At 48.0% G+C, this 27141-nt stretch overlaps 1 protein-coding gene across 7 annotated transcripts; it reads right to left on the reverse strand.

The window, feature by feature from the left end:
- Window positions 1-3863: 3863 nt before the first annotated feature.
- On the reverse strand, window positions 3864-26100 carry DTD1 (D-aminoacyl-tRNA deacylase 1). Of its 7 annotated transcripts, none has more exons than XM_077310918.1 (7): window positions 25954-26100; window positions 23368-23458; window positions 21959-22194; window positions 18463-18560; window positions 13815-13912; window positions 11062-11237; window positions 3864-4428 (listed from the first exon to the last, which is right to left on the reverse strand). In XM_077310918.1, exons 1-7 carry the CDS (start codon window positions 25994-25996, stop codon window positions 4379-4381), a joined length of 792 nt encoding a protein of 263 aa, XP_077167033.1. In that variant the 5' UTR covers window positions 25997-26100; the 3' UTR covers window positions 3864-4378. The 7 variants fall into 7 exon arrangements, with proteins under 7 accessions (XP_077167033.1, XP_077167034.1, XP_077167035.1 ...); XM_077310919.1 differs by having other exon boundaries at window positions 3864-5285; XM_077310920.1 differs by lacking the exon at window positions 25954-26100 and adding an exon at window positions 25824-25936.
- Between the last annotated feature and the right edge of the window lie 1041 nt (window positions 26101-27141).

Consider the following 27141-nt stretch of genomic DNA (forward strand, 5'->3'; position numbering starts at 1 on the left):
GAAGGACCAAGGAGGTCTCCTTGCTGGTTCCTTTGCCACAACGGGACTCACTGGCTGTTCCTGTGATGTAAGAGAGTGCAAGTAGCCTTCACTGGCAGGGTAACTACTTCCTGACATAGGCATGGGCTTGGAGAACATTTGTGAAGTTCCACGCACCAGGCTGGATCAGGCAGGGGCACTGGCTTCCAGCCCAACAAGCCTTGCCTCATTGCAATACATGCGCTAATAAGGAAACACACCCTTGACAATTTTGGGCAGCCTTTGGAAGAGAGCTTAGGACTGATAACTAGACATCTTCTTTCATTAAGTGACTCTGATACTTTACAGCTCTTATGTTGGAGCTTTTATTGGCTGCTGTACATGCTGCATGTGTTAAGAACTGGTGTGTGTTAAAACCAGACCTTTGAAGAAGGCCCTTTCAGGGCCGAAACGCGTCAGTCTAGTGGTTCACATAATGCACAGCGTGCTGCTTTGCAATAGCCTGTGGGCTGGACCTAAGTTTTTAATTTCTAAAGTTTTTTTTTAAATTGTCCACAATAAAAGTAATATAATTTGAACAAAAACCTTTGAAGGTCCTAGCTGTTATCCCTTGGGTTTAATGGGTTCCAGCCCAACAAGCCTGGTCTCAACACAAAAGACTGTTCCCGACAGTTAGAGAGGTTTCTCAGTGGAACAGGCTTCCTCGGGAGGTGGTGGGTTCTCATCTTTGGAAATTTTTAAAGAGGCTGGAGAGCCATCTGATGGAGATGCTGATTCTGTGAAGGCTTAAGGGGGTGGCAGGTGACAGTGGATGAGCAAGAGGGTGGTGAGTGTCCTGCATAGTGCAGGGGGTTGGACTAGATCAGGGGTAGTCAACCTGTGGTCCTCCAAATGTCCATGGACTACAATTCCCTGCCAGTTGGCAGGGGCTCATGGGAATTGTAGTCCATGGACATCTGGAGGACCATAGGTTGACTACCCCTGGACTAGATGACCCATGAGGTCCCAACTCTATTATTCTGTGATTCTATGGCTCATCTCAGGATGTTCTCAGCAACGCTGCAAACCGATCAGGTCGGAGTGATTCTACGATGTGGCCGTTGACTCGTTTGCTTGTGCTGCAGGAAGCTCTCTGGCCAAGGGATCCGCAAGAGACGTGCATTTCCCAATGTGGTTATCCCAGCTGTGCACTTTTTCAGGGACACACTAGTGGAAAGTAAAAGTGCTCCTTGTTTGCAAGCCAGAATTATGTTCTAACTCCAAGAACGTTGAGGAATATGATTTATATGGAGCGAGTGCAAAACACAAGCCCAAGTCCCGGATCATATTCCTGCCTTGCCACTTACCTGCGTACGACCAGAATGGAATCCAAAATGACGGCTCTTTTCTCAGGACGTTGCACGCAAGAGACTCTTTTTTTTAAAAAGAGCCACACCTGCTCTACCAGCTCTAGAACTCTGCAACGCACCATCCCATCAGCCAACCGTTAGAGACCTCATTTTCCTTCTTCCTCGGGGACTGAAATTCCTTGCCTTGCCAAACCAGCCACTGCCTTTGAATGAGCAGACTGTCCTTGCTGGCACATCAGACGCAGAGTGCTAGAGGAGCAGGATCAGATTGTGTTTTGATTTCAAATGCCCAACTGTGGTTCAATAACCCATTTTAAGGAGAACCAGCGCCTCAAACCCAAGCTCCGTACCGGGATAGCCCAGGCAAGCACCACCTTGTCAGCTTTCGTAAGCTACCAACAGAAAAAAGAGAGAACCTGTCCCAGGCTATAAAAATCTGTAGACAGTATATTTATATAATACACAATAATAAGATATTGAATCAAGCATCAAAATGTGTCTTGTCTCTATCTTAATGATTAATGAAGCAACCAAAACGGACTCTAGATTTGTGCCGTTTGCAATGTTGAATTTTCATCACTGGTTGTTTCCTATTATGATTGTCAAAATTATCCTTGTAAGTTTCCAATACTCCAATTTTATCCATTTGGTACCTCTTAATATTTGTGAAACAGTCTTCGGAGACGGATGGTCTGGCCTCTCCAGGGCCAATCAGGGTGCAGCTAGCTGCACCCTGATTGGCCCTGCCCCCACAGCTCCCGCCCTCCCTGTCCGAGTTGGAATAGGGCTACTCAGGATGCAGCCAGCTGCACCCTGATTGGCCCTGCTCCTACAGCTCCCGCCCTCCCTGTCCGAGTTGGAATAGGGCTACTCAGGATGCAGCCAGCTGCACCCTGATTGGCCCTGCTCCTACAGCTCCCGCCCTCCCTGTCAGAGTTGGAATAGGGCTACTCAGGATGCAGCCAGCTGCACCCTGATTGGCCCTGCCCCCACAGCTCCTGCCCTCCCTGTCCGAGTTGGAATAGGGCTACTCAGGATGCAGCCAGCTTCACCCTGATTGGCCCTGCCCCTACAGCTCCCGCCCTCCCTCACCAAGCCCTCACCCCTTGCCTCACAGACATGCCTGGCTGTTCGAGCTATGCACATCTGTGACTCTGCCCCTCCACGTCCAGGGCCCCAGGTGAGAGGCCACAGGGGGTTGAGGGGGCACTTCCCAAAGGCCTGGCAAGGACACCCGGGGCCTAACAGGGTGTGTTTGCCCGGCCCCTGGGAAGCACTCCCTCCCCCCCCCCCACCATCTCCCCTTGCTCTCAGCGCTTACTGGTGTCCTCAAAAGCAGCCGGGAAGCTCAGGGGGAGGACCCTTTCAAAGCCCGTTCTTATGAACGGACTTTGAAGCTAGTATTCCAATATTTTTCCTATTCCAAAGTGCTGACAATCACATCAGTTATTCTATTCTATATTCTATTCTATTCACAAAGCTCTTCCATACCTGCGCGCTGAAGGCCGGTGTCATATGAATAGAGTTCATTCTACAACTTTGGAATATCGGAAACTTGCAAGGAAGATCTTCACAATCATAGGAGGAATTCAACATTGCAAACGGCACAAATCTAGAGTCCGATTTGGTCGCTTCATGAATCATTAAAACAGACACACTTTGATGGATGATTCAATACCTTATTAGTGTATAAATATTATACTGTATACAGATTTTGATAGCCTGGGACAGGTTTGCTCTTTTCCCTCTTGGTATGTTTATTCAGAACTGCCTGTTTTTTCATGTTGTAGCTTTCATAAGCGACGCAGGGCCAGCCCTGACTAGTATTTGGATGGGAGACCTCCAAGGAATGGCAGGGTTCGGATGCAGAGGCAGGCCATGGTTCTTGCCTTGAAAGCCCTACGAGGATGTTACAAGCTGGCTGTGACACGCTGGCAAAAACCCCCAAAGCCTCTTGAAAGGCTACGTATGGTGCATGTAGGGGTGTGTGCTCAGTTTGGCCACCTCGGCGATTACCGAAGCCCGAGGCAGCCGATGCCACAGTGCGGAGAAGAGGGGCACCACTGGCTGGTGCACCACCACCACCCCTCCTCTCTGCGCCGTGGTGCTGGCCTCCTATGCGCTGCTTCGGGCTTCAGCGATTGCCGAGGCGGCCGACCCAAGCCAAAGCGCACAACCCTAAAACAAGACACAAAATCAGAGCTCCCGCCTTGAATAAATCTTTGTTGGTCTTAAAGGTGCCCCTGGACTCTGGTTCTGTTTTGTTGTGCTGCTTCAGACCAACATGGCTACGCACTTGAATCTAACCGTAATGCATGTTCGCTTGCATCTAACACTGCCTGCAAATGTCGCTGCCACTTGACAGGCTGAGCACCACTCATGGAAGAGACATGGGGCAAGGAGCACTTCCGTCACCCTTCGAGGAAAGGCCGATTAGAAGGGATTTTCTCTGGGTGATTCTGGCACCTCTCAAAGTTTGTGCTTATTAAGCCCACTGAAAGTTCCTGGAACTCTAGAAATCCAACACGAGAAAGATTCAAGAGGCACACTTTATTAATAAAGTTTCCCCCCCATTTTGGAAAAGTTCAAAGGACATAAAACACACAAACACACACAGTTCACAGGATAAATAACTGGCAGATGTGCCCTGCCTACATATTTCCCACAAAGATTGTACAGCCAGACACACGCACACACAAAATACAATCAATGCACACACATCTTGTGTTCAGTGCTATGAAAAGAGACATCAGGTGACACTGTACATCAAAACAGAAGCTTGTTTTTTTTTGAGTTCAAGTGAAAGCACGAGGGGGCGGAGTCGAGTTTATCAAAATGGGTCACCTGACTCAGTGTCCCAGTCCTGCTCCAGCTGCAACAGAGAAGCCAGGGGTCTCTTCCCCTCCTCTCTCTCTCTAGGTCGAGCAGGGAGCTGATGCAGTGCTGCTCCTTATCCCTACCTATGCTCTGGTTCCTCGCCCACCAGCCTGGAGGGATGCAATGCGGCTCCTCCCGCAGGGTCGGAGGCCTCTTGCATTCTCATGGGGGTGTCATGGAGTCAGCTTGCAGTGGCTTCTGTGCCAGCAAAATAATGCAGAGCCTGGATGAAACCAAAGTGACCGTGGTTACATAATGATTTATGCAGGTATGTGGCCTCCAACCCCCCCCCCCCCCATCTGTAATGAGGATTGAGGGATCCAGAAATCCTGTATGGCCAAGTAAGCACATAGGGCAGAACCCCCCAATGGGTGTGTGAGGAGTAGTGTGCTGTTTCTGATGTGATGATTTTCAGAGGCACTCAGAAGGGATCAGCATAAGGGTTTCATCAGGACAACCCTCTGCCCCTCCCCCAGCAACTCCAAAAACAGGAGGAAGGCTGGAGCTCCTCTGGGCAATGCTGTGCTTCTAAGGCGCGTGCAATACCTCTGAAAGCAGCGGGGCACACGAGCCCTGGACTCCTCCGCCCCTTGGACCTGAGAAAGGGATTGCTTCTGCAGGGGCCTTCTATGTCCAAGGCACTGAGAGCAGCTCTGGAAGATGGTGACACTTTTAGCAGGATCCTTTGACTGCCCCCCCCCCCTCACTCCAACCTCCGCAGGAGAGCAGCGGATGAGCAGGACGGACACTGAGAGGGACCAGCACGTTTAATAAGCAGAGTGAGTTGGGCAGGTGATGCAGGGACTCCCCACGGAGGTGGGAAGCCCCCTTGCGGAAGGGACCGCCGTGGCAAGGCAAGAGTCGACCTGAAGAAACAGAAGAGAGATGATTTCCCATCTCCCCTTTTATACATGTGAGCAATGGAGGCAGGCAACGTTCTTTTGGTTGGCTGGGCCGTTGGCTGGTCCTGATTTCCCAGTTTCTGTCTTGCTTTCTGCCTCAAGTATTTTGGGATAAGAATTGGGTGTCATTTGATAACGAGCACTGAAGGTCACCAGCAGCTTGTTACGAAGCTTTTACCTGTCAAAATAATAGAACAGTTGCAAGATGGAGAAGGCTGCCATCCCAGAACACACAACACTGCTTGGGATTCCTATCGATTTCAACTGTCACACCAGGAGAGACTTTGAAAAATCCCAGGGGGAGAGCCCAACCCTATAGCCTACTTTGAAGGCTGGTGTAAAACTGGGCTAACCTCTGGGAAGAGCCTCATGTCTACAGGGAGAGATGGGCCCAGGCCTTTGCTTCTAATATGAGTGGCGGGCAGTCAGCTTTTCTTGGTCCCTTCCTTGTGCAAGGGGGAAAAACTGCCTCCTGGACAGGTAGCACGTTGGTTAAGAGCGGAGGCCTCTCATTTGGCAAATCTGGTTTGATTCCCCACTCCTCCACATGCAGCCAGCTGAGTGACCTTGGGCCAGTCAAAGTTCTCTTAGAGCAGCTCTTCCAGAGCTTTCTCAGCCCCACCTACCTCACAGGGTTTCGGTTGTGGGGAGAGGAAGGAAAAGGGGTTCGGAAGCCTTTCTGGGACTTCCTCGGGAAGTGAGAAGTGGGGTAGAACAAACCAGCTTCTTCCTTGCGGCTGTGCAGGAGCTCCAGTGGGGGCTCTCCCCAGCAGCCTGCCTTTGCTTCTTCAGCCGGGGACCGGCTTGTGCTTTGGAGGCGACTGTGGTGCTCCTGGGACTCCCCCACGCATGGCAGCAGTAGGAGGGCAGAAGGCTGCCTCTTTCAGGACATAACCGTGGATGTTATAGGTGCAAGAGGGAAGGAAGATGTTGATGCAGGGAGAGGCCTGCGTGCACCAAGGACACCAACTGGAGAGGTGTCTAAAAGGGGGCTTAATTCTTCTGGGCACAGTAATGGATGTCTTGTGGTCCATATGTTGGGAACACAGCTCCAGAGCATCTCCAGCCCTTCCAACTCTGCACTGTCTTTGGCTTCAGGGAGAGCCTGAATAGCAGAAGACCAAGAATAGTCCAGGCTGGAACGAAAAGTTCCCCCGTTTGCCAGGGGACCAACGGAAGGAGAACCAGTAAGGAACAGAGTCATGAAAGACAGAGGAAGGCGTACAGAAAAGGGCCGTTCATAGCTTCTGAGAGTTTGAGGAGGAAGAGGAACAGCACAGCAAGGGAGAGGAACCTCTGCTCTTTTAGGAAGGGGAATTTCAGTGGCAGAGGCCTGAGGGAGCCAGAGGGTAAGGGGTGGGAGAGGGAGACAGCAGGAGAAGGTGTGAGAGCGAAGGGAAGACGCACTGATGGAGACCATTCTTTTTTATTTCTTTTTTTAACAGTGGGGGCGACTGAACTGGGCGGGAGAAGAAGCCACAGCAAAGGAGACTGTTAAGGCTGGGAAGGTGGCAGCTAGGAGTCCAGAGGGAAAAGGCTCAAGGGAGCAGATGGAAAGGCTGGAAGAGGAGAGCCAAATATCCCCCAAATCACGAGGAGCAAGAAGAAGGGCAGGGAGGGGAAGTGGGAGGGGGGACGGCTGGGTACCCCTTGCAGGCACTAGACTCCCAAGATCATTCAATCAAACACACAGAAGCTGGGTGGGAGCCTGGGAAAAACTAAGCCCCCCAAAAATAATTGCTGCAATTGATCTACACCAACTTTTCCCTCAGCAGTCACTTAAAAAGCAGGCACTGTGCTTTCCCCAACTCATGAGAGCCCATCAGTGGTGGCTCAGTTCCTGTTCTGAAGCAAAGACATACCAAAGGGGGTGCAGTCTCCCCATCCTGCTATGAACTCACACACCCTTTACCTATAAGGCCAGGGGGTGAGAAGCAGCCCTCTGTCCCTTGGACGGCCCTATGGACGGTGCTTGGGGCCTTGGGCAGCTCATGCTGCCCAGCAAGAGCACCTCCCCTCCCGAACCAGAGACATTTATTTATAGTCCATCTGGCTCCTGGAGACTCAAGGCGGAGGAGAGGCTGCAATCAATACGGTCAAGAGGACAGGGCATCCAAGAAGCAAAACAAGAGCATCAGGAGTGTGGAAAGTAAAACACCCAGAAAAACTAAAATTGTATGTATCAACAGGACATATTAAGTCTTGCATAAATTACAGAACAGGATAGCACGACTATCTGTTCCTGTATGGTTTAGGAACAGGCTTCCTCATGCGGTGGTGGGTTCTCCTTCTTTGGAAGTTTTTAAGCAGAGCCCAGATAGCCATAGGACAGAAATGCTGATTCTGTGAACTTAGGCAGACTCTGAGGAGGTGGTCAGAAGGGACTGTGCCAGTGCTTGGCTCTTGAGGCCCTTTACTGCATGCCCAGGGAAAGGCTGAAAACTGCTTTGGAGTTGGGAGGCAAATTCCCTCCAGGTCAGACTGGCCAGGGATTCTGGTTTTGGCAAGGCATCATCTGGGCATGGAATTGGGGGCACTGTGGTGAGCAGGCAGTTGTGAATTTCCTGCATTCTGCAAGGGTTGGACTAGATGACCCTGGAGGTCCTTGCCAACACTTTGATTCTATGATTCTATAACAAGAGCCCTGCTGGATCAGCCCAGCGGATCTAGTCCAGCATCCTGCCTCACACAGTGGCCAACATGTTCCTGTGGAGACCCAACAAGAAGGCATAGAGACCAAGGCTTTCATAAGAAGAGCTCTGCCAGATCAGACAGGCAATCCATCTAGTCCAGCATCCTGCCTCATACAATTGGCCAACCAGTTCCTCTGGAGAGCCAGCACCTGGTTAGAGAGGCCTTGTTGTTGACTATCCAGAGGAACTGGTTGGCCACTGTATGAGACAGGGTGTGTGCTGCAGGATTCACACATGGGCCTTGACAATCCAACTTGATTATATAGAACAGCAGCAGGCTAGGAGGCAGGGCTGATACACCCAGTGGGTGGTAGGGTTGTGCGATGAGGCCGCCAAAGTGGCCATTCCCGCCCAGAGCAGCCAGTGCTGCCCCTGCGAGGGACAAAGGGAGTTAGACGTCTGGATCAGGATTTGGGGGTGTGTGGTCCAGGGTCTGGGAAGTGTGGGGGTGAGCCACTAATTAATAGCCAAGGCTGCTTGGGACTAAAAGGCTGCTGCAAACTGAAGCAGAATCATTCATAAGGCAGATTCTGTACATCTCCCAAGCAAACGGAGAGAGAGGGCCTTAGTTTTCACAAAAAGCCACACAAAGCTGATCCAGAGAAAAGATAAGATACTGAGGGGAAAGTGGACAGACATAATCTAAAATACTGCTACAGATAACAAAGATTCCCAAAACAAAGATGCAAGGGCCTTTTTAGGAGAGAGGCAGAGCAGAAGTGTTCTAAGGAAGTGGGATTTCTTCCGATAACAAAACAAAGAACTGGAAAGGTATTCATACTGTACTTGTCCCCAACCTTTTTGAGGCTGGGGACCGGCAGCAGCAGGGAGGGCAATTGCCCGGCCGCTCATGCGCGGCCGCGCACGTGCATATGCGCCATGCATGGCCGAAATCATGCGCGAAGCATACTCAAAAGTGCCACGAATGCACGATTTCGGCCGCGCATGTGCAATGCGCATGCGCGGTCCTGCTTCCCTCTCCACCCCTCCCGCAGTAAGAAGCTTCCCGGGCTGCAAGCTTGCAGCCTGGGAAGTTTTTTACTGCGGGGGGGGGCAGGGAGAGGGAGCCGTGTGGCCCAGTGGTTGGGGACCACTACTTTAACAGGTTTTCTGGTCCTTAGCATACTAAGGCACAAACTGTATGTTGTCAGTTACCATGCTAATTTTGGGGGACAAAATTGGAATGCTCCTCTCCTGGAGCCTTCAGCAATTGATATTCACAGGCAGAGTGCCCCTGATCCTGGAGGTTCCAAAGCTAGGGTGGCTAACAGCTAAAGAGGCTGAGCCTTTGTGAATGTGGCCAGTGGTCTTCTGAAGACATCTGATCCACTGGTTATTGCCACAGGGCAACAAATTCCACAAATAAATTGTGCTTCGTGGAGCACATCAGTCAGATCCCAGACCAGTGAAACTTGCAAAAGACTTCAAATCCCTGATGGTGAAAAAGCAAGAACTTATAATTCTCTAAATCACTTTTGGGAGAAAGGAATTAGCATCTCTTTGGGAATACGACGTACCTCCTGTTTCAATACAGAATCTATACTTTACAGCTTCCCTTTTGCTTTTCTTCTGAGTGCCTGGCTTCCCCCCTCCCCCCGCCTTTGTTCCCAAAGCTTCCACTGGACAGCTTGAAAACGAATCGGCCGGAAGTGTTGGGGCCGCCCAGCAAGCGAGTCCTCAATACCTTCCTTCCTTGCGGGAGGCAAGAGAGTCAAAGCAATTTTCAAAATGAAAGCCCGGAAAGGAGCTTGATTGAACGGCTTCCCTACGGAATTGTATGAAACCATCGTTGAACTCAGCTGGGAAAATTGTACAAAATGTTCAGTGAGTCATTTTTGAGAGAGCAGCTTCGACCCCTGAGAGAACCAGAAACAGCCTCGCTGCCCAGCAAGCAAGCTGCTTGCGCAGCACAGGGGATGTGCAATTGCACCACCATGTGGCCAGATCGATGCTTTTGCCCACAAGGGTTGGAACAGCCACCCTCTTCTTCCGTACATCACCGGAGGCTGAAAAGGCATCGATCAGGCAGCCCAGCGGAGCAGTTCCGTGATGACTCCATCTGGAAAGTGACTGGTCGTCAAGTCTGCCCGGCTGGCCATGCACCAGAGCGGATTTTTGGCTGGCATGAAAATAAAGCAGTCGGAGCAGCACTGACTATTCCGAAGCCCAGCAATCCTTGTAGTCTAACAGCAGCTGAGCATTCATATACACATTTTGCACACCTACCAGTGTAAACAGCTCTCCCCCTGTCACTGGCACCAAGGTGTGGGGACTCTGGGCCCTCCCCTTCCCTTTCACAGCAGAAAGTCCAGTAGCTGCAGAAGCAAGACCAGGGCTCAGTGGAGAAAGGACCTGATGCTGAAGAGGTGCAGTGAGGAATTGGCAATGGGTGGGGGCAAGGGAGAAGCAGATGAATGTTGCATCAAGACGGGCACAAGGACAGAGAAGAAATGGTTGGACCCAGAGGACTTCCCAGCAAGGAACAGAACAGAGGTCCCCAACGTGGTGCCCAAGAGTGCTGTGGTGCTGGCCAGTGACTTTACTGGCACCCACCCAGTGTATTTTAGAAGGTATGCTGGACCAGGGGGGGCTTTCGCCCAGCACGACTTCTCATTTGGCTGTGCAGATTTTTTTAAACATTATTTTGGTGGCAGATCTTCACAGTGTGACTAAAGCTGGGGCAATCATTTTGTGGCTGGCTCTGCCTCCTGCAGCAGCCATTTTGTGGCTGCATCCACCGTGCTGGGTCAGTTTCCCAAAGGTGCTGGCAGGCTCAAAAAGGTTGGGGACTCCTGGGCTAGAAGCTTGAATGAAACGTGGAGAAGGGCAGGGAAAAAACCTGGTAAAGGGACAGTAAACTGACTCAAGAGGAGAGACGGCAGGAGAGGCCAGGGTGAGGAAGTCACCGTCCACCTGGCATGGTCTGTCGCACACCCGCAAATTCTAGTGGTTTTAATTTCACAAGAGGACACACCCTAGAAATCTTTAAAAGTCCATGGCATATTTAACTTGCATTAAGCAATGCTGAAGGATTACTGTGATCAAGGCCCACTTCCTTCCAGCATTCTTTACAAGAATTCCAGTAGGCATGTGGTGGTCTGCCAATCACAAGCCTCTTTGGACAGCAGGAGGTAAAGATGATGGTTTAGCAGCAGGTAAAGGAAGGAGGGGGCTACAACTTTGCAACTTTTTCTGTACCCAGAATCATGCCCAGAAGTTTAAACCTTTAAGCCATTTAGCCAAAACTCCCGGAGTCCATACCTGACCCTGCCTTTGATCCGCTATGGTTCCCTTTCCGAAGACACGTCCCCCTCTGCTCCGCTGCTGGCACTGGGGTCGTTTTTACTCTTAGGGACATTTCTCTCTCGGCTAGACTCAGAGGGCACCTTCGTTCGGGTCTTCTCTTTCCTCTGTTGCTGCTTCTCAAGTTTTGCCAGCTATTTGCAAAGGGATGGAAAAAGGAGAGGGGAGGGAACAGTTTTTCAAACACACGCTAAAGAGGTACAAGAACAATGACAATCGCCTAAACCAAGGGCAGCCAAACTGCCAGCATGCACTCATGGGAGTTGTAGTCAATGGACATCTGGAGAGGCACAGGTTGGCTACTCTTGTTATATATGGGAAGCTGCATCTTTGATACAAACACTCCCTCTGCATACACGCACACACACCCCTTCCATATTATGAGCCTGTCCATTGTTCGTTTGTGAATCTCACACTACCACTTGCTTTTGTAATGCCACTAGAGGAATGCTTTCGCAGTCAACAGAAATGTGCTGCCCTTCTTTACTAAAGTTTTGCATTTATTTTAATGAACAAAATTGCACGCAATATGAGGAGCATTTCTAACAATTAAGGTTCAAAAATCAGGAAGGCAGTACCCAGCTAAAATCAAGCATTTCAAAGCCCCACTGGGATAGGTGTGAAAGACTGAAAACACCCAAGTTTCCAGGGAAATCAGCTGAACTTAAAAATGGTTAACTTTGGCAAGGCTGTGCCTTAAGACTGCCAAATTGAAACAGCCAAAAGGGATTGAAATCTCCACATCCATAAATCACCTTATGTCAACAATATGTTCAAGATTCATAAATTATAATATATTTATATAGGGCTTATTTATTTTAAACTTCCACATGAAACATTAATGGCATGCACTTTAACTGAATTAAATATACATCTTTCTTGTATTTCCCCATGTGCATCCTTCTGCTTCCTGTTTCTATCATGGCCTGGCAAAGAAGCAACATACAAGTTACTGAACTGGCAACAGAGAACCTCCCCTTCACTCTCCAATTGTGTTAGTGTCTCCCTGACATCTCGGTAAAGGATTTCAGAGAAAGTTGTCAGGAATCTTAGCCAAGCATATGCTCCACCACTAAGCTATCCAGCTCCTCTGTTTCTTAGAAAAAAGTTCCAATGGCATGAACTAAATTTCCATGCTAATATGCTTAGAATCAAGCCATCCCTAGTGAACAGAATCACCATTGCTAGAATTCCTGTGAAATTTCAGTAATTAAGCCCCAAATTATTATCTGAATCGCTTTCTACTATGAATGGAGCTTTCTACATGGACACCCCACGAGAGCTACGTTTCCACCATATGTTTGTTGATCCGCTACAGGGGTAGTCAAACTGCGGCCCTCCAGATGTCCATGGACTACAATTCCCAGGAGCCCTTGCCAGCATTCGCTGGCGAATGCTGGCAAAGGCTCCTGGGAATTGTAGTCCATGGACATCTGGAGGGCCGCAGTTTGACTACCCCTGCGCTAGAATGATCACTGTATTTTTCTTCAGAATTTTGTTAATGTAAGGTATCACCTAAACTTTATTTCCCAACAATCCTTTTCCAAGTTGGTAGAGATCAAACATACTGGACTATCATCAGAAACAAAAAGCCACATTTTGAAGGAATGTGGGCATGCTAATTCAGGCTGAATAACGTGAAAACCACATCTTTTCGCTATATCCCCTGGAAATGACCCAATAGCTACCTGGTCCTGCATTTCGAAGAAAAGCTGGGTGTCAGGCACCCTGCTGTAAAAAGATCAATTAAGGCCGACACTAGTGGACCATGGAAACACGTCATACCAAGGCCTCGGCCCCTCTTGGTTCTCGGTAGGGAAACCCATTCTGGGTGTCATGTCGGGAAACTAATTTAACCGGACAAAGCAGGGAGTGTTGACCTTGATGACACACTCTAATCAAGATCTTCCAGCTTCCAGTAAATGTAAGTGAAGGAATCCTCGCTTGTAACCTCCTCAGAATGCAGCTAACAAGCAGCGTACCTGTTTCATTAAAATTACGCTGCTCCTCTATGTTCAGCCAAAGAGATGCAGTTCTTCAAAGGACAAGAGGCTCCTTTAAGAGTCCTCCCTTTTCTCCCAGGGAAGAGCATTCAATTCCAAAGGACAGGTCTAAAATAGCACATAATTGATTTCCAGATGGACACTACCCAAACAAATGGGATCAAGTCAGGACTTCTATTACAGACTAGGCATTAAAAATTAAACGTAATACTCTTTTTCTAGTCAGGCTATTAAAAGAGTACGGTGCATTTTCTAGTTCACGCAGTCTCAAAAGAGGTTTTTCTTCTCTCCGTGGGGCACCATATCAATCTTCCACATTCTCTTCACAAGTCCAACCTTCTGGGAGAAGCATGAAGAGTTTTCAATTATTTTCAAATCAGGGCTCATGGGGGGGGGGGACGGGGGGACAACTTATTCTGTTTCAGGGAAGTGATAAAGTGGGAAGTGATGACTATTAGAATGAACAAAGAGTATGCGCAGAGAATAGCTTCCAGGTCCTCATAGCCAGGGGTAGTCAACCTGTGGTCCTCCAGATGTCCATGGACTACAATTCCCATGAGGCCCTGCCAGCAAATGCTGGCAGGGCCTCATGGGAATTGTAGTCCACGGACATCTGGAGGACCACAGGTTGACTACCCCTGCTGATAGCAACAGTGACCAATAAAGGACTGGAGTCACAGAAAGTTTCAGTGAGATGCTTGCACCTACCTGAATGAGCCCTGCCCACAGGGGAGGGAGGGGCTGTGGCTCAGCAACAGAACATCTGCTTGGCATGCAGAAGGTCTCAGGTTCAGGCCCTGGCATCTCTGGTTAAAAAGAACCAGGCAGCAGATGATGTGAAAGACCTCCACCCAAAATCTTAAGAGTTGCTGCCAGTCTGAGTAGACTGCGGGCCTCCAGATGTCCATGGACTACAATTCCCATGAGCCCCTGCCATGGACATCTGGAGGGCCGCAGTTTGATTACCCCTCGAGTAGACAATACTGACTCTGAATCATTTTCCACCTCTGGAAAACCCATTAATATGCTAGCTTGCCCCAGGGAGCATTTTGCCTTATGAAGTGTGGCATCCTGCTTCATGGCAGTATATGGGTGTGTGTGTGTGTGTGTTCTTGGATCCAAAACAACACCCCCCTCCCCAATCCTTTGGGGGCTTTCTCTTCTCTCTGTGAAACGCTGGTCATTTTGCTGCAGCCTCCATGAACCTCTTTCTCTGAGACTGGTAATTATAGCTTTCGCTGAAATTGCTTCTCCCTTCCCCTCCCTGATTTCCTCTTAGTTAGCCTTCTGTGAGTTCTCAGTGTGTCTGCATGCGTGCTCTATCTTTTTATTCTCTTTTCATAAAAACCTCTTGGGTTGAACAGCTGCCTGGTTTATTTGAGAGTTCTTTTAAAGGGGAAACGTCCTGATATACATTGGTGGAGATCCCAGTTCACCTGCCTCTTGCTCTGCCTCCTTAAGCTAGTTCCCCCCATTAAATAGGAGACTGCTTCTTTAGATAGCCCAGCAACTGGTTTTGCAGGGTAAGCCCTGGAATGCAGCTGAATCAGCCGGGGCAGTTTTCAAATAATCTTGGCTGGGGTCCCCAGAAGGGCTCTGCTTCTGATTTTTGCCATAACGCTTAAGTTGTGGCATGTTTTCATGGAAATAGATACCATGGCATACAACAAAACAAAGCTCCTGGCTTCTATGCTTACAGTTTCTGATCTCAGCAAGTTGGTTAAGAAGTGATGCCCTTGAGAGCATGCCGAGGGCCCTGCTTGTTTTTGTCTCCATTTGCACATGCTGGTTTTTGTTGCTGCTGCATGTCCTGCTTTTCTGTAACCATGATCAGCCAGGATACCCAAATCAGGCACGTTTCAATGACTGGAAAGCATTGCTTGTTTTGGAAACGATGGATCAAAGACAGACTCTGGCCTGGAGATCAATTGTGACCGACATCACGTTCCCAAGAACCAAACCAGGATTTGGCTGTCATGTCTTAAAAGGACCACTCTTATAGGAGAGGTCCCCAACCCCACTCAACCTATGGGCATGTCTGGAATTTTGAGGGTTTTTTTTTTTTTTGGTGGGCTTTGCAACAAAACAGCTGATATGGAGGCTGGGTCCAATCCCAAAACATTGTGAGCTTCCACAAAATATTTTCCGTTCCCAAACGAATGGTTCCTGCAGCCAAAGAAATCTCCTGGGATTTTCTGAAGCTCTCCCCATTCCACTGGAAGGGAGGAAAGCTGCGTCTGGCTCTTTGCTATGTGGGGGGAAATGTAGATTCCCGGAAACACGTTGCCAAATGTTGCACGGAGGATCATCAGGGAACACAGTGATTTTCCTGAGCACCCGTTCTCTCAGCATCCTTTATCGGAATGCATGTTTATGTTCACATGCTATAGAGCAGGGGTAGTCAACCTGTGGTCCTCCAGATGTCCATGGACTACAATTCCCATGAGCCCCTGCCAGCAAATGCTGGCAGGGGCTCATGGGAATTGTAGTCCATGGACATCTGGAGGACCACAGGTTGACTACCCCTGCTATAGAGGGCAGATCAATAACAGAACTGTTGGCGTGGCCAAGGTCAGCCTGGCAAGATGACAGCTAAGTTGAAGATTGGAAGTGGGGACTGTATAGGATAATTATTCCACCCCACTCTCAACTTCATGCCAAAAGGCAAGACCAAAGTCTTGGAGAATGTTAAGTGAAATTCACATCCTTCAATGGCTACCACAGTTCTCTTCCACAGGAGACAGACTTTGCCATTCCCCCCCAAAAGATCCCCTAGCTACTGAGTGAAACGTGACCACAAGCAAATTGAGTCAACTTATTTGCAGCTTTTTCATTGGTGCTCTTATCACATACTCCCTCTTTGTGCACATGTCTGCAACCTTTGTGGAGTTGCTTTCAGAACTTTTTTCATAAGCCTTTGTTTGGCTGCTGAAATGCAGACTAATAGATACCAGATTTTGGGATCTCTTGATAAAGCGCTGTTTAGCAAAATGCTTTGGGAATCATTAAAGAATGCTTCTCATTAAAGAAATTGTATTTTGAAGACTGAAGATTCCTTGTGTATCTACTTGCTATGCTGGATCCAGCGATCTTGTATTACTATATGGGTGTCCTAGCATCCTGTGGTTTATTTACCAAACTGAACAGGGGGCCATGTTTGGTGCAAGCAGGACCAGGCAGGGTAGGAGTGTGAAAATGTCATGGAACGTGACTGACACCTAGTGTCACCTGAGTCACTCAGACCCTTTAATGGAATAAATATTTCTCTTGGAAAAGTAGAAGAAGAAGAGTTGGTTCTTGTATGCTGCTTTTCTCTACCCGAAGGAGTCTCAAAGCGGCTTACAGTCGCCTTCCCTTTCCTCTCCCCACAACAGACACCCTGTGAGGTGGGTGAGGCTGAGAGAGCTCTTATATTCCTGCTCAGTCAGAACAGCTTTATCAGTGTCGTGGCAAGCCCAAGGTCACCCAGCTGGTTGCATGTGAGGAAGGAACAAGGAATTATTCTTATTCTTAGTCTTCAGTCTTATTAATATTGCAAACCCACACCAAACCATAGTTTCTAGCTGGACCAGCAATTGCCTGAAATAGTATACCGTGGCAGACATCCCCTCTAGTCAAGCTCCTTTCATAATGGTTGGACTGAATCAAGTGTCTTGCCTCCCTGCCAATATGACCATGGTGTTAGAAAACTTCTCTGAGGACTCAAGATACACCCCCCTCAAGCACAGCTCTTTAGTTGAATCCATGCAATTTGGGAAGAGCACTTGGAGTTCCATAGTGACTGCTGAAATTTGTGGCATGCTGATATCATCGAAGCCAGAGGTAGTCAAACTGCGGCCCTCCAGATGTCCACGGATTACAATTCCCATGGGCCCCTGCCAACATTCGCTGGCAGAACTCATGGGATTTGTAGTCTGTGGGCATCTGGAGGGACGCAGTTTGACTACTCCTGATCCAAGCTGTTTTTATTTGCAGTGGGGTGGCTAATAAACTGAATGTTTTAAAATAATCACAAATATTACACCAAATTCCCAGCTTTCCCACTGAGACAAGATTAATCAAGGGACCAATCCTGAACATGGCCCCAGAATGCAGATCAAAAAAATCTGCAGAATGCACCATGTACAAACAGAGACATTTTCAGCAAAACCGGGAGAACATCTAAGCTTGCAGAATGATCTCAGGAAAGGAAAAAAAGGGGGACTTGGTTTTGTAACACCCTAGCATTTCAGCATACCATGGGGAGGGAGAGTGATACCTACTGCCCTTTTGAGGGCTGCCCGGCAACTTCCCACAGTTGAAGGTGGGCATCAGAAGTGAACAAGAAGGTATAAATGTAGGGACATCAGACTCTCACTTTGGCATTGCTCCCCCTGCTTTGGGAGTTTCAGACAGCCACTTTTGCAGCAATCCCCACACCCTGAATCTTCCCTTGTGTTCACCAGGACCAGGAAGAATGTCCCGACATACTATGACAGCATGCCAGGGTCATCGGAGGGTGACACTCTCAGTTTGGGGCAAAACTCTAGTTTGAGGCTGATTTTATTTACCATAGTTTCCCCCAAAACCAGAGTACTGCCCCAAACGTCACTTCTGTGTGACGTCAGCACACTGGATGTGCTTCTGGGTTCAAGTGAGCATGTGCAGGGGGAGTTCCTGGAGAGCCCCCCCCAACCGACAACACGGCAGCACCTGGCAACCCAATATAAGTGAGAAAGGCAATGAAAGGAGGCAGTGAAGGGAAACTGAGGTAGCTGCAGGAACAGTAACTCAGAGTGGAGAGATGCAGCTGGTGAGCAAGTAAGGAAAAGAGAGGCGCTAAAGAAGGATGCAGAGAACAAACAAGGAGAGGAGCACCAGTGATGAAAGGGGGAGGGTGAAGGAAGGAGGAGGGTAGGTATCAGAGTGGCTGGGGCAGCAGAAGGAGGAAGTGGGAACCAGCAAGAACAGATGTTATTTCCTCTTCACTAGGAGTTTCTTGCATGTCTCCATTTGTACCATACTTAAGAGATTCCAGGGGTAGCATAACTGAAGATAAAGTGCTCAGGGCAGAGAGACAGCGGAGAAACTATCCTGAGTGTAATATATAATATTTAATATATGATGAAGTCACTTTATACTCCGACCGACCACTGGTCGATCGAGGTCAGTGCTGTTTACTTTGACTGGCAGCAGATTTCCAAGATGCGAAGAGCTCTCTCTGTTGTCCACTGCAAGATCCTTCTAATTATAGATGCTGGGGACTGAACCGGAGACCTCGAGCATGCCAAGCGGAAACTCTGCCACTGAGCCACAACCCCTTGCTTCTCTTATCAACTCTCTCTATACAGACCAGGGGAAACAATATACATCTCACCTGCTTAGAATCGATGGGAGCTGCAGGAGACTCTAGTTCTATGGTCACGGGTCCATCGTTCTGGATATGTACCTGCATGTGTGCACCAAATTTGCCATCTGAAAAGAAAAAAATGGGAGGGGGAAGGCTGACTTATCCAAGAACTTTTGGTTTTCCTACTTTCTTATTTTAGGAAGGCAGTTTGGCCTATGGCTCGTTTGTCATACTTTCCCCACAACTATGAGTGTACCTTAAAAAAAAACTAGACACCTCTCACTATTATTATTAATAAATAAAACATGGGTATTAAAACCTTAAAAACGATAAGTAGAATATTAAAATCTCACATCTCAGCAGTTTTCCAATGCTCCTTTCAGAAGGCATTCTCCAGGGGAGGTTGGGGGGGGGGGGGAGGTGGCATTTAATGTTACTGGAATCACTGGCCCCAACCAAATGCTTGGTGGAAGAGCTCCCTCTTGCAGACAGCTTCATTAGGCTCCCGATCCCCTCTGGGAGCTCATTCCACCCAATGGACCAGATGTATTTTCTTGGGGCTTGTTGGAGTTTGCTGAGCGTAAAGCTCTTTGAGTGACACAGTCAGAGAGGCGGTCCCTTAGGTACGCCGGGCCCAGACCGCGGATGGCCTTGAGAATCAACTTCATTTTATGAAGGAAGACTGGGAGTTTGGATTTAGGAGATTGGACCCTAATACAGTTTTTGGTTCAGGAGCTTTTCCAGGCATTATAAATGCACCATATCACGCAGCTATCTGAAGGGACCTTTTTTGTTTGTTTGTTTATTTAGTTATTCATATTTTTATACTGCCCTCCCTGAAGGCTCAGGGCGGTTTACATAGAACTGAAACTGAAACTATACATGGAACCATACATATAAAGATTATAACATCCATATTAGTAACTAATAATAACAGGGTAACAATATAACAACCAATAATTCAAACAGGTCCAGGAATCTTGGTGGATTTCTGGGAAGGGGGAGGGGGGGCAGGGGTTGTGCCTGGCCTCAGCCAAATGCCTGGTGGAAGAGCAAAATGTCAAGGCAAAAACATTTTATCTGTCATTCAAAGCCAACTGTTATCTGCAGAAGAACTATAATAAACTGGGCTGCACTGACACCCTTGGCACAGCTGACAAGCTCCTGACATTTCAGAAACAGATTTAAGCACTGCCCAATGCAACCAATTTCCAAAGACCACAAGATCTGACCATATCTTTGCACTGCCAATCAGGATCTCAATCCTTTCTCTAATTATTTCCTTCCATTCAAGCAGGATAACAAATGCTTCTTTTGCTATTTTTGATGCGTCCAATTACCCCATGTTTAAGGCTGCCACATGGTTTAGACTGATCATTGTAGCATACATCACAGCCCGGGTGTGACCTGTCAACTCAGATGAGACCTGCAGCACACAAATCATGGATTTCACTGGCTGGCTGTTTGTGTAGGGTTTTCTAGTTAGACCAAACTCCGTGGTATGTGAAAATGGTCCTTACAAAGTCCTCGCTTTGACCAGAAGCGTGGGGAATTTACCCAGCTGTCTCAGGTCCAAAGTTATTAGGCCATAAAGAGCTTGGGAGGGACCATGGCTCAGTGCTAGAGCCTTTGCTTGACATGCAGAAGGTTCCTGGTTCAATCCCCGACATCTCCAGTTAAAAACACTTCTGCCTGAGAACCTGGACAGCTGCTGGCAGTCTGAGTAGACAACACTGACTTTGATGTACCAAGAGTCTGATTCACTATTAAGAAGAAGAGCTGGGTTTTTTGTAGCCTACTTTTCATTACCCATAATAGTCTCTAAGTAGCTTACCATTGCCTACCCCTTCTCTCCCCACAACAGACACCCTGTGAATGAGGTGGGACTGAAAGAGCCCTGAGAAAACTGTGACTGGCCCAAGATCTCCCAGCAGGCCTCATGTGTCTCAAAGGGGCTTACCATTGCCAACCCCTCCTCTCCCCACAACAGACACCATGTGAGGCAGGTGAGGCTGACAGAACTCTGAGAGGACTATGACTGACCCAAGGTCACCCAGCTGGCTACATATGGAAGAGCAGGGAATCAAATCCAGTTCTCCAGATTAGAGGCTGCCGAGCTTAAAAACTCCACCAAAGCAGCTGCATGTATGGAGTTCACCTCTCCCATCTTATTCCATTGCCTTTAACAAGAAAAACAAACAAGCCATTTCCCACTTTACACACACATTTGTATCTTGTCTTCCTCGGGAAATATGGGCTTCTCGTGGGGGGAAGACGCATAGTGTGGTATAATGTCTAGAATTGGGAGCAACCAGACTCTAGCTTTCCAATGTCCATGGACTACAAATACCATGAGCCCCTGCTAGTGTGGTAATTATAGTCTACGGACATCCGAAGAGCCACATGGCCAGGTTTGCTACATTTACAAGTGGCACAAGCCATCACCTATCCCATTAGAGTGGCACTTTAGTGTCCCAAGAATGAACTGAGAGAACTATACGTTTGCTCTGGAACCACTGATCCTTCTCTACACACTTAGTGGAACAAAGATTTGCTAACTGCATTGACTAACAGGGGCCTACGAACTAAAGCAACTAATCCCCAAAGGCTGCCTGCTTTCATGATATACAGGAAATCCTCCTTGACAAACTTTCCCCCATTTATCTAGGCTACTTGAAACCTGCTTCACATTTTTTCTTTTTAAATTTTTTATTGAAAATTCTACACATCAAGAAATAGAAAAAAACAACTTATGGAACCCTACCACCAACATAACCCCCCCAACAAGAAATAATAATTAAACAAATAGAAACAATAAATACCCAAACAAAAAGCATTTAGAAAAGACCTCCAACCATCTACATATCAGGTTCTTTGGTTTTCTAATACCACAAGGCAAAAAAGCATAGTAAATCATAAATTCACAATCACATCTTTCATTAGCCATTCTTAATTATAATATATGTATCCTTAATTAAAATAATATAAAAATGACATACATAATTACTTCTAACTCTTCACTTTAGAACAGTGGTCCCCAACCTTTTTGAGGCTGGGGACCAGCAGGGCAACTGCCCGTCCGCGCATGCCATGCATGCACGGCCGCGCCTGCGCATTGCACATGCGCGGCCGAAATGCGCGGGCGCGGCCCTGATTCCCTCTCCCCCCCCCCCCTCCCGCCATAAGAAGCTTCCCGGGCCGCAAGCTTGCGGCCTGGGAAGTTTTTTACTGCGGGGGGGCGGGGAGAGGGAGCCGCGGCCCGGCACCGGGCTGCGGCCCGCAGATTAGGGACCACTGCTTTAGAATACATTTTACTTTCGTCTATCTTAACTTATTCAGCATAACCAATAGTAATATTGGTTTTACCAATAGTAATTTTAAGACAATTTAAAACTGGCTTCCAGTTTATTATAAAACGATCTAGCATTTGACCTCTCATTAATATTGTTAGCTTATCTAATTCTGCATACTTGTTAACCTCATCTAGCCATGCATTTACACTTGGTATTTTTTTCTGCTTCACCTTTAATGAGCTCTGACTTGTATGTTTTGCGGAGCTGCTCCAGGAAGCTGTTGTAGAAACTTTCGGCTTGGTCTGTGGGCATTGCCATGTGATAATCGGGCTTGTTGCCTTTCAGAACACACTGCAGAGTGAACTGGCTGACACAGAGCACTTCATACTGCTTGTCCATCACGCTTTTAGACCAGTGCTTCCCACTTTCGTCTTCAAACACGCGGAGGTTTAATATCTTTCGAACCCTAAACAGAAAGCAAACAAGCATGGAAATCAAACAAAATGTTTATTCATTGATTTTATACTGCACCCACAGGGACCCAAGAAGGATTACACATATTGAGCCACTATAAGCACAAAAATGGGACATTCAATAACTAGCGAGTTCAGATTTTAGAAGTAGTAAAAAAACAGATCTGTAGCATAAGAATTCACGTGGCACATTGAGTGGTACAGAAGTCACACAAACAGGATCTTACTTACAGTATTTGCTGGCATATAAGACTACTTTTCCCCCCTGAAAAACATGCCTCCAAGTGGGGGGGTCGTCCTATACGCTGGGTGCACTTCAGTTGGGATAGATATAGCTGCCCATAGTGGCCCATAGTACTGTAATGTAACAAGCTCTATATTTTGAGTGGAAATGTTGGGGGGTCGTCTTATACGCCCAGTCGTCTTATACGCCGGCAAATACGGTACATTAAGCACAACCCACAACGTTTACAGGGCCCCTGCCCCCCTCCCACTCCCCACCCCCAGAAATCCATCAAATCCATCAAGGCATTCTGATGCTGGACCTGTTGTATTATTACTGTTTAATGTTGTTCTGTTACCCTGTTATCAGTTAGTATTATTAATGCTACAGTTATTTATATGTATGGTTCTCTGTATAGTTCTCAGTTCTATGTAAACCCTGAGCCTTACGGTATATAAATGTAAACAAACAAACAAACAATACAGTAGTAGCCAGTGTTCCCCGGTACTGGGCATTGCGGGGGGGAGGGAGGCATCCGCGTGCCACTGGGCGCACCTCCCTCCCCCGCCTCGGGGCACTCGGAGAGAGAGGAAGAGTGGCGCTCGCCATACGGTGCTCACCGGTGGGCGCAAACGCAAACGCACAGCTGCAGCAGCTCCGCACCAATGCGTTTGCGCCCACCAGTGATGCCGCATGGCAAGTGCTGCGTGGAAAGCGCTGTTCTCCCTCTCCCCCCCCTCAGTCCCCGGCCTGAAAAAGGTTGGGGACCACTGGTATAGACCACAGCCCATAATAATTTGCCAATGCAAATTTGTAAAACCATTTTGCACAGTCCAATCCTCTTTACCTGCACAGAATTCAACCAACACAACAGAAAAGTTAACACTGGCAGAAGAAACTGCATGAATATACAACCGAATTAAATAATGTTGTCCTGACTTACATATGTTCAAGTTCCTTCTGAGTGTCTTCCACAGATAGACCCAACAGCACACAAATGCCTCGTCCAATGGAGCTTATTTGTTCCCCACCGACTGTAGAAGGAAGGGTTTTTTTTTAAAGGTGTTAAAACTTGCAGGGTTTTTCTCATGTCACATGCAAAATCCTAGTAACCTGCAATCATAATGACTGTGAAGCTTTAAAGATTCTTCTTTGATTTTATACCCATACCCATTCTATTTCTGGAAAAAACTATTTTTTAGTAACCTCTAAACATTTTCCTTGGAATATTATGAAAAGGAGTAATTCCCTTAGGGTTTTGCAATTTGACCGCCAAAGTGGCCGTTCCTGCCTGTCACAGCCACTAGGGGGAGGCGCCGGCACCACCGCGCTGGTCAGCACACACACGCAGCTGCAGCGCACAATGTAAATCAAAAGAACAAGGACACCATTGCACTTTAAAATGACTTTCTGCTCTGATCTAACAGGTCCTCTGAATGTCATGTCCAGTCAAATACATTGAAGCACTCCTGTACTCCTACACTTAACAGCTGGACAGGAAGAAGACAATCTGCAGGCAATGCTTCTCCCACAATATTATGGTGCACCTGACAACATTCTTCTGTTACACTGTCTATTTAATGAACAGGAGCTTGTACCCTTACTGAATTTGTCCGACAGCACGAATGGATATACCTACCTTTTCTGTTAAGCAGTTTACTAACACAGGGTGACTTCAAAATATTATGTAAAATTTTTTGACCAGTATGAATTAAATTGGCCACTGAGTATCTATTTGATTTTGATCAAAATATGTGAAATGTGTTACAAATTACTCCACATAAAAAACAACAACTAATGAACACCTGTGACTTTTATAGAACACACAGATAGCCTGCACCTTGCTGGTGGCATTTCACTTCCAGATAAATTAATGTACTACATGACTATGCACACAGATTTTGCAACAGAAAAAGAAACACTTTTCAAACTGTTAAGGCTGTATCATCCCTCAGTGAACAAAAAATGATGCAATCAGGTGTTCACCATTTGCCAAGTTATAGATTAGTGAATAAAACACTGGCAAAAATAAGGAAATACTACTTTAAAAGTGGACAAAAAATGGGATTCTGCACTCAGACTTTACTACAAGAAAAGAAACCATGGGAGAACATGTTAGGTTTTGTTTGATTTGCTTTAGTTTTTAAAGCCAGCATTACTTAATTCAGTCCTTCCTAGAAATGTAAGATTTCTAGAAATTTTGAAGCCCTGAGGAAGAAAAAAATCCGAACATTTCCTCCCCTGAAAAAAGCAGAAATTGGAAAGGATTTCTTATAAAACTTTCCTATAAAACATATTTAGTTGCCTGAATAACACAAAATGCATAATTTATAACCTATCATACAAAATTGTTCTAATAGCAGATTTGTGGAATTTGGAAGTATAAATGCTTCATCTTCTACATTCTAAATTGCAATACTAGATGAAACAGCTGAAAACTGCTGCAGCCCTATGCTCCTTTAGCTAATGTATTTTAATTTATGCCATCTGAGAGACAGGGGAAGCATGAAATTAGACAACACATTTCTGCAGTTAAAAAGTGTGTTATTCTCAAATGGTCACAGCTGGTAGGATTACTAACACATCTGGACATCAAGTTCATGACATATAAAACAATTAATTCTGTAACCAAACACATTATAGCCTACCAACTGTTGCCCGAATTGCATACATTTAAACAAAATCAAACCCTGAAAATATATCACATGTTAAAAAATATATGATAGGAATTAATATTATCTACTGCTGTAGAACCTTGTCATGTAAAATGTTTCATGCTATACACTTTTGAGTAAAAAAGCATTTCACAATTTTCAACAGGAAAAAAAAATCCTAAAATATTTTTCGATACTCTTAAGAACTGAGAAAAAGACCACAGAATTAAACTGATTTTATTCCCACCTCCTTTCCCCCAAAACCTTCATAGCTCAGTGCAGCTCTATCTTCCTACCTCCAACGCCCAGGTGCAACTTCTGAGCAAACGAACCCGAAGGCTCTTCCTCACAGGCACTAAAGTTATACCATAAACATGCCAGGCAAAGATAAGAAAGCAGCAGGCACCAAGCCTTTGCCAACCAGCCCTGGGGACGATAGGCACCATCACACCTGCGGCTCGCTACAGGCACGCCTTTGACCCCTGGGCGACATCAGGCTTCCGACTGTGAAGTGGCCCTCAGTGCCTCACGCTGTGCAAGAGAGGAACGACTGGAACGCTGTCTGGCCCAGCACTGGTCAAGGGACGCCATCCCGTTGCTCTGACAGAGGTGCCTGCGCGGGGCCGGCTTCCCCACGTCCGCGGACTACAATTCCCATGAGCCCCTGCCCATTGGCCATGCTGTCGTGGCGCACGGGAACCGTAGTCCGCGCGCATCTGGAGAGCCACCCCCCCCCCAGACCTGCCTCGTCAACGTGCGACGACGCCCCCCGAAGGCCTTCGTGAGAAGGAGGGCAAGGCGGGCCCCAGTTCCCCAGGAGGGGGAAGCTCAAGCCCCGGCCGCGCCCCACGCGGGGCCTCCAGTCCCCTCCGCACCTGTCACGCTGGCCCGGGTGACGCGCTGCACGATGGCCTTCATGGCGCCGCCGGGGAGCGAGGGACAGGCGAGCGGCCGGCCGGCCGGCCAGGCAGCAACTTCCGGCGGGGGGCGGAAGCGGAAGCAGCCTCTGACCTCCGCGACCCGGAAGTCATCACCAGTGTCAGAGCCCTGCTCTTGGAAACCGACGCAGGGAGGCTGTGAGGGCAGGGGCCGCTCAGTGGTGTCACCGTGGTTGCCAACCTCCAGTTGGTGCCTGGCGAGAGCCCGGGATTTCGTTTTAAAGCGAGAGTTCGGGTCCCTTGGAGAAAACGGCTGCTCTTGAGGGCGGCCTTTAGGGAGATTGGCTCGACCCGGCTGTCTTCCCCAAGCTTCTTCTCCCCCCCCCCCCCCCCGAAATCTCCATCCCTCAGCCCAGAAACCAGAGACCCTGGGTGGTGTAGTGCAGGGGTAGTCAAACTGCGGCCCTCCAGATGTCCATGGACTACAATTCCCAGAAGCCCCTGCCAGCGATTGCTGGCAGGGGCTCCTGGGAATTGTAGTCCATGGGCATCTGGAGGGCCGCAGTTTGACTACCCCTGGTGTAGTAGTTGACTCTAATCTGGAGAAGGGGGTTTGATCCCCCTCTCCTCCCCCACATGCCGGCTGCTGGGTGACCCTGTGCTGGTCGCAGTTCTCCGAGAGCCACTCTCACAGAGCAATTCTCACAAAGCTCCACCTACCTCACAGGGTGCTGGTTGTGGGGAGAGAAAGTGGAGGCGGTTGGCAGCTGCTTTGAGACTTCGAGTAGTGAAAATCAGGTTGCCACCTCCAGGAAGGGAAACACCTGGAAATTTGGGGGTGAAGCCTGGGGAGGATAGGGACCTCAGTTGGGTACAATACCAGAGTCCACCCATCAAGGCATCCACTTTCTTCAGGGAAAATGGAGCTGTAATTCTGGAGGATTCCCCAGGCTCTACCTGGAGGCTGGCATCCCTACACAGATCTCACCCTCCTAGGTAGCCATATCATCTGAGGGAACTGATCTCTAGTCTGCAGATCACTTGTAATTCTGCGACTCACCACCATCTGAAAAAAGGAAGAAGAGTTGGTTCTTATATGCCACTTTTCCCTACCCGAAGGAGGCTCAAAGCAGCTTACAGTCGGCTTCCCATTCCTCTCCCCACAACAGACACCCTGTGAGGTGG

Source organism: Paroedura picta, chromosome 14, assembly GCF_049243985.1.
Source record: "Paroedura picta isolate Pp20150507F chromosome 14, Ppicta_v3.0, whole genome shotgun sequence".
In the NCBI taxonomy this organism is placed as follows: domain Eukaryota; kingdom Metazoa; phylum Chordata; class Lepidosauria; order Squamata; family Gekkonidae; genus Paroedura; species Paroedura picta.

Bases quoted from the DNA above. Each gene is read 5' to 3' on its own strand.
- DTD1 (XM_077310918.1), bottom strand. From the start codon at position 25,996: ATGAAGGCCATCGTGCAGCGCGTCACCCGGGCCAGCGTGACAG. The intron at 23,459-25,953 runs GTGCGGAGGGGA...TTCCTTCTACAG, and splicing joins CACCCGGGCCAGCGTGACAG to TCGGTGGGGAACAAATAAGC. The intron at 22,195-23,367 runs GTAAGTCAGGAC...CTTTCTGTTTAG, and splicing joins CAGAAGGAACTTGAACATAT to GGTTCGAAAGATATTAAACC.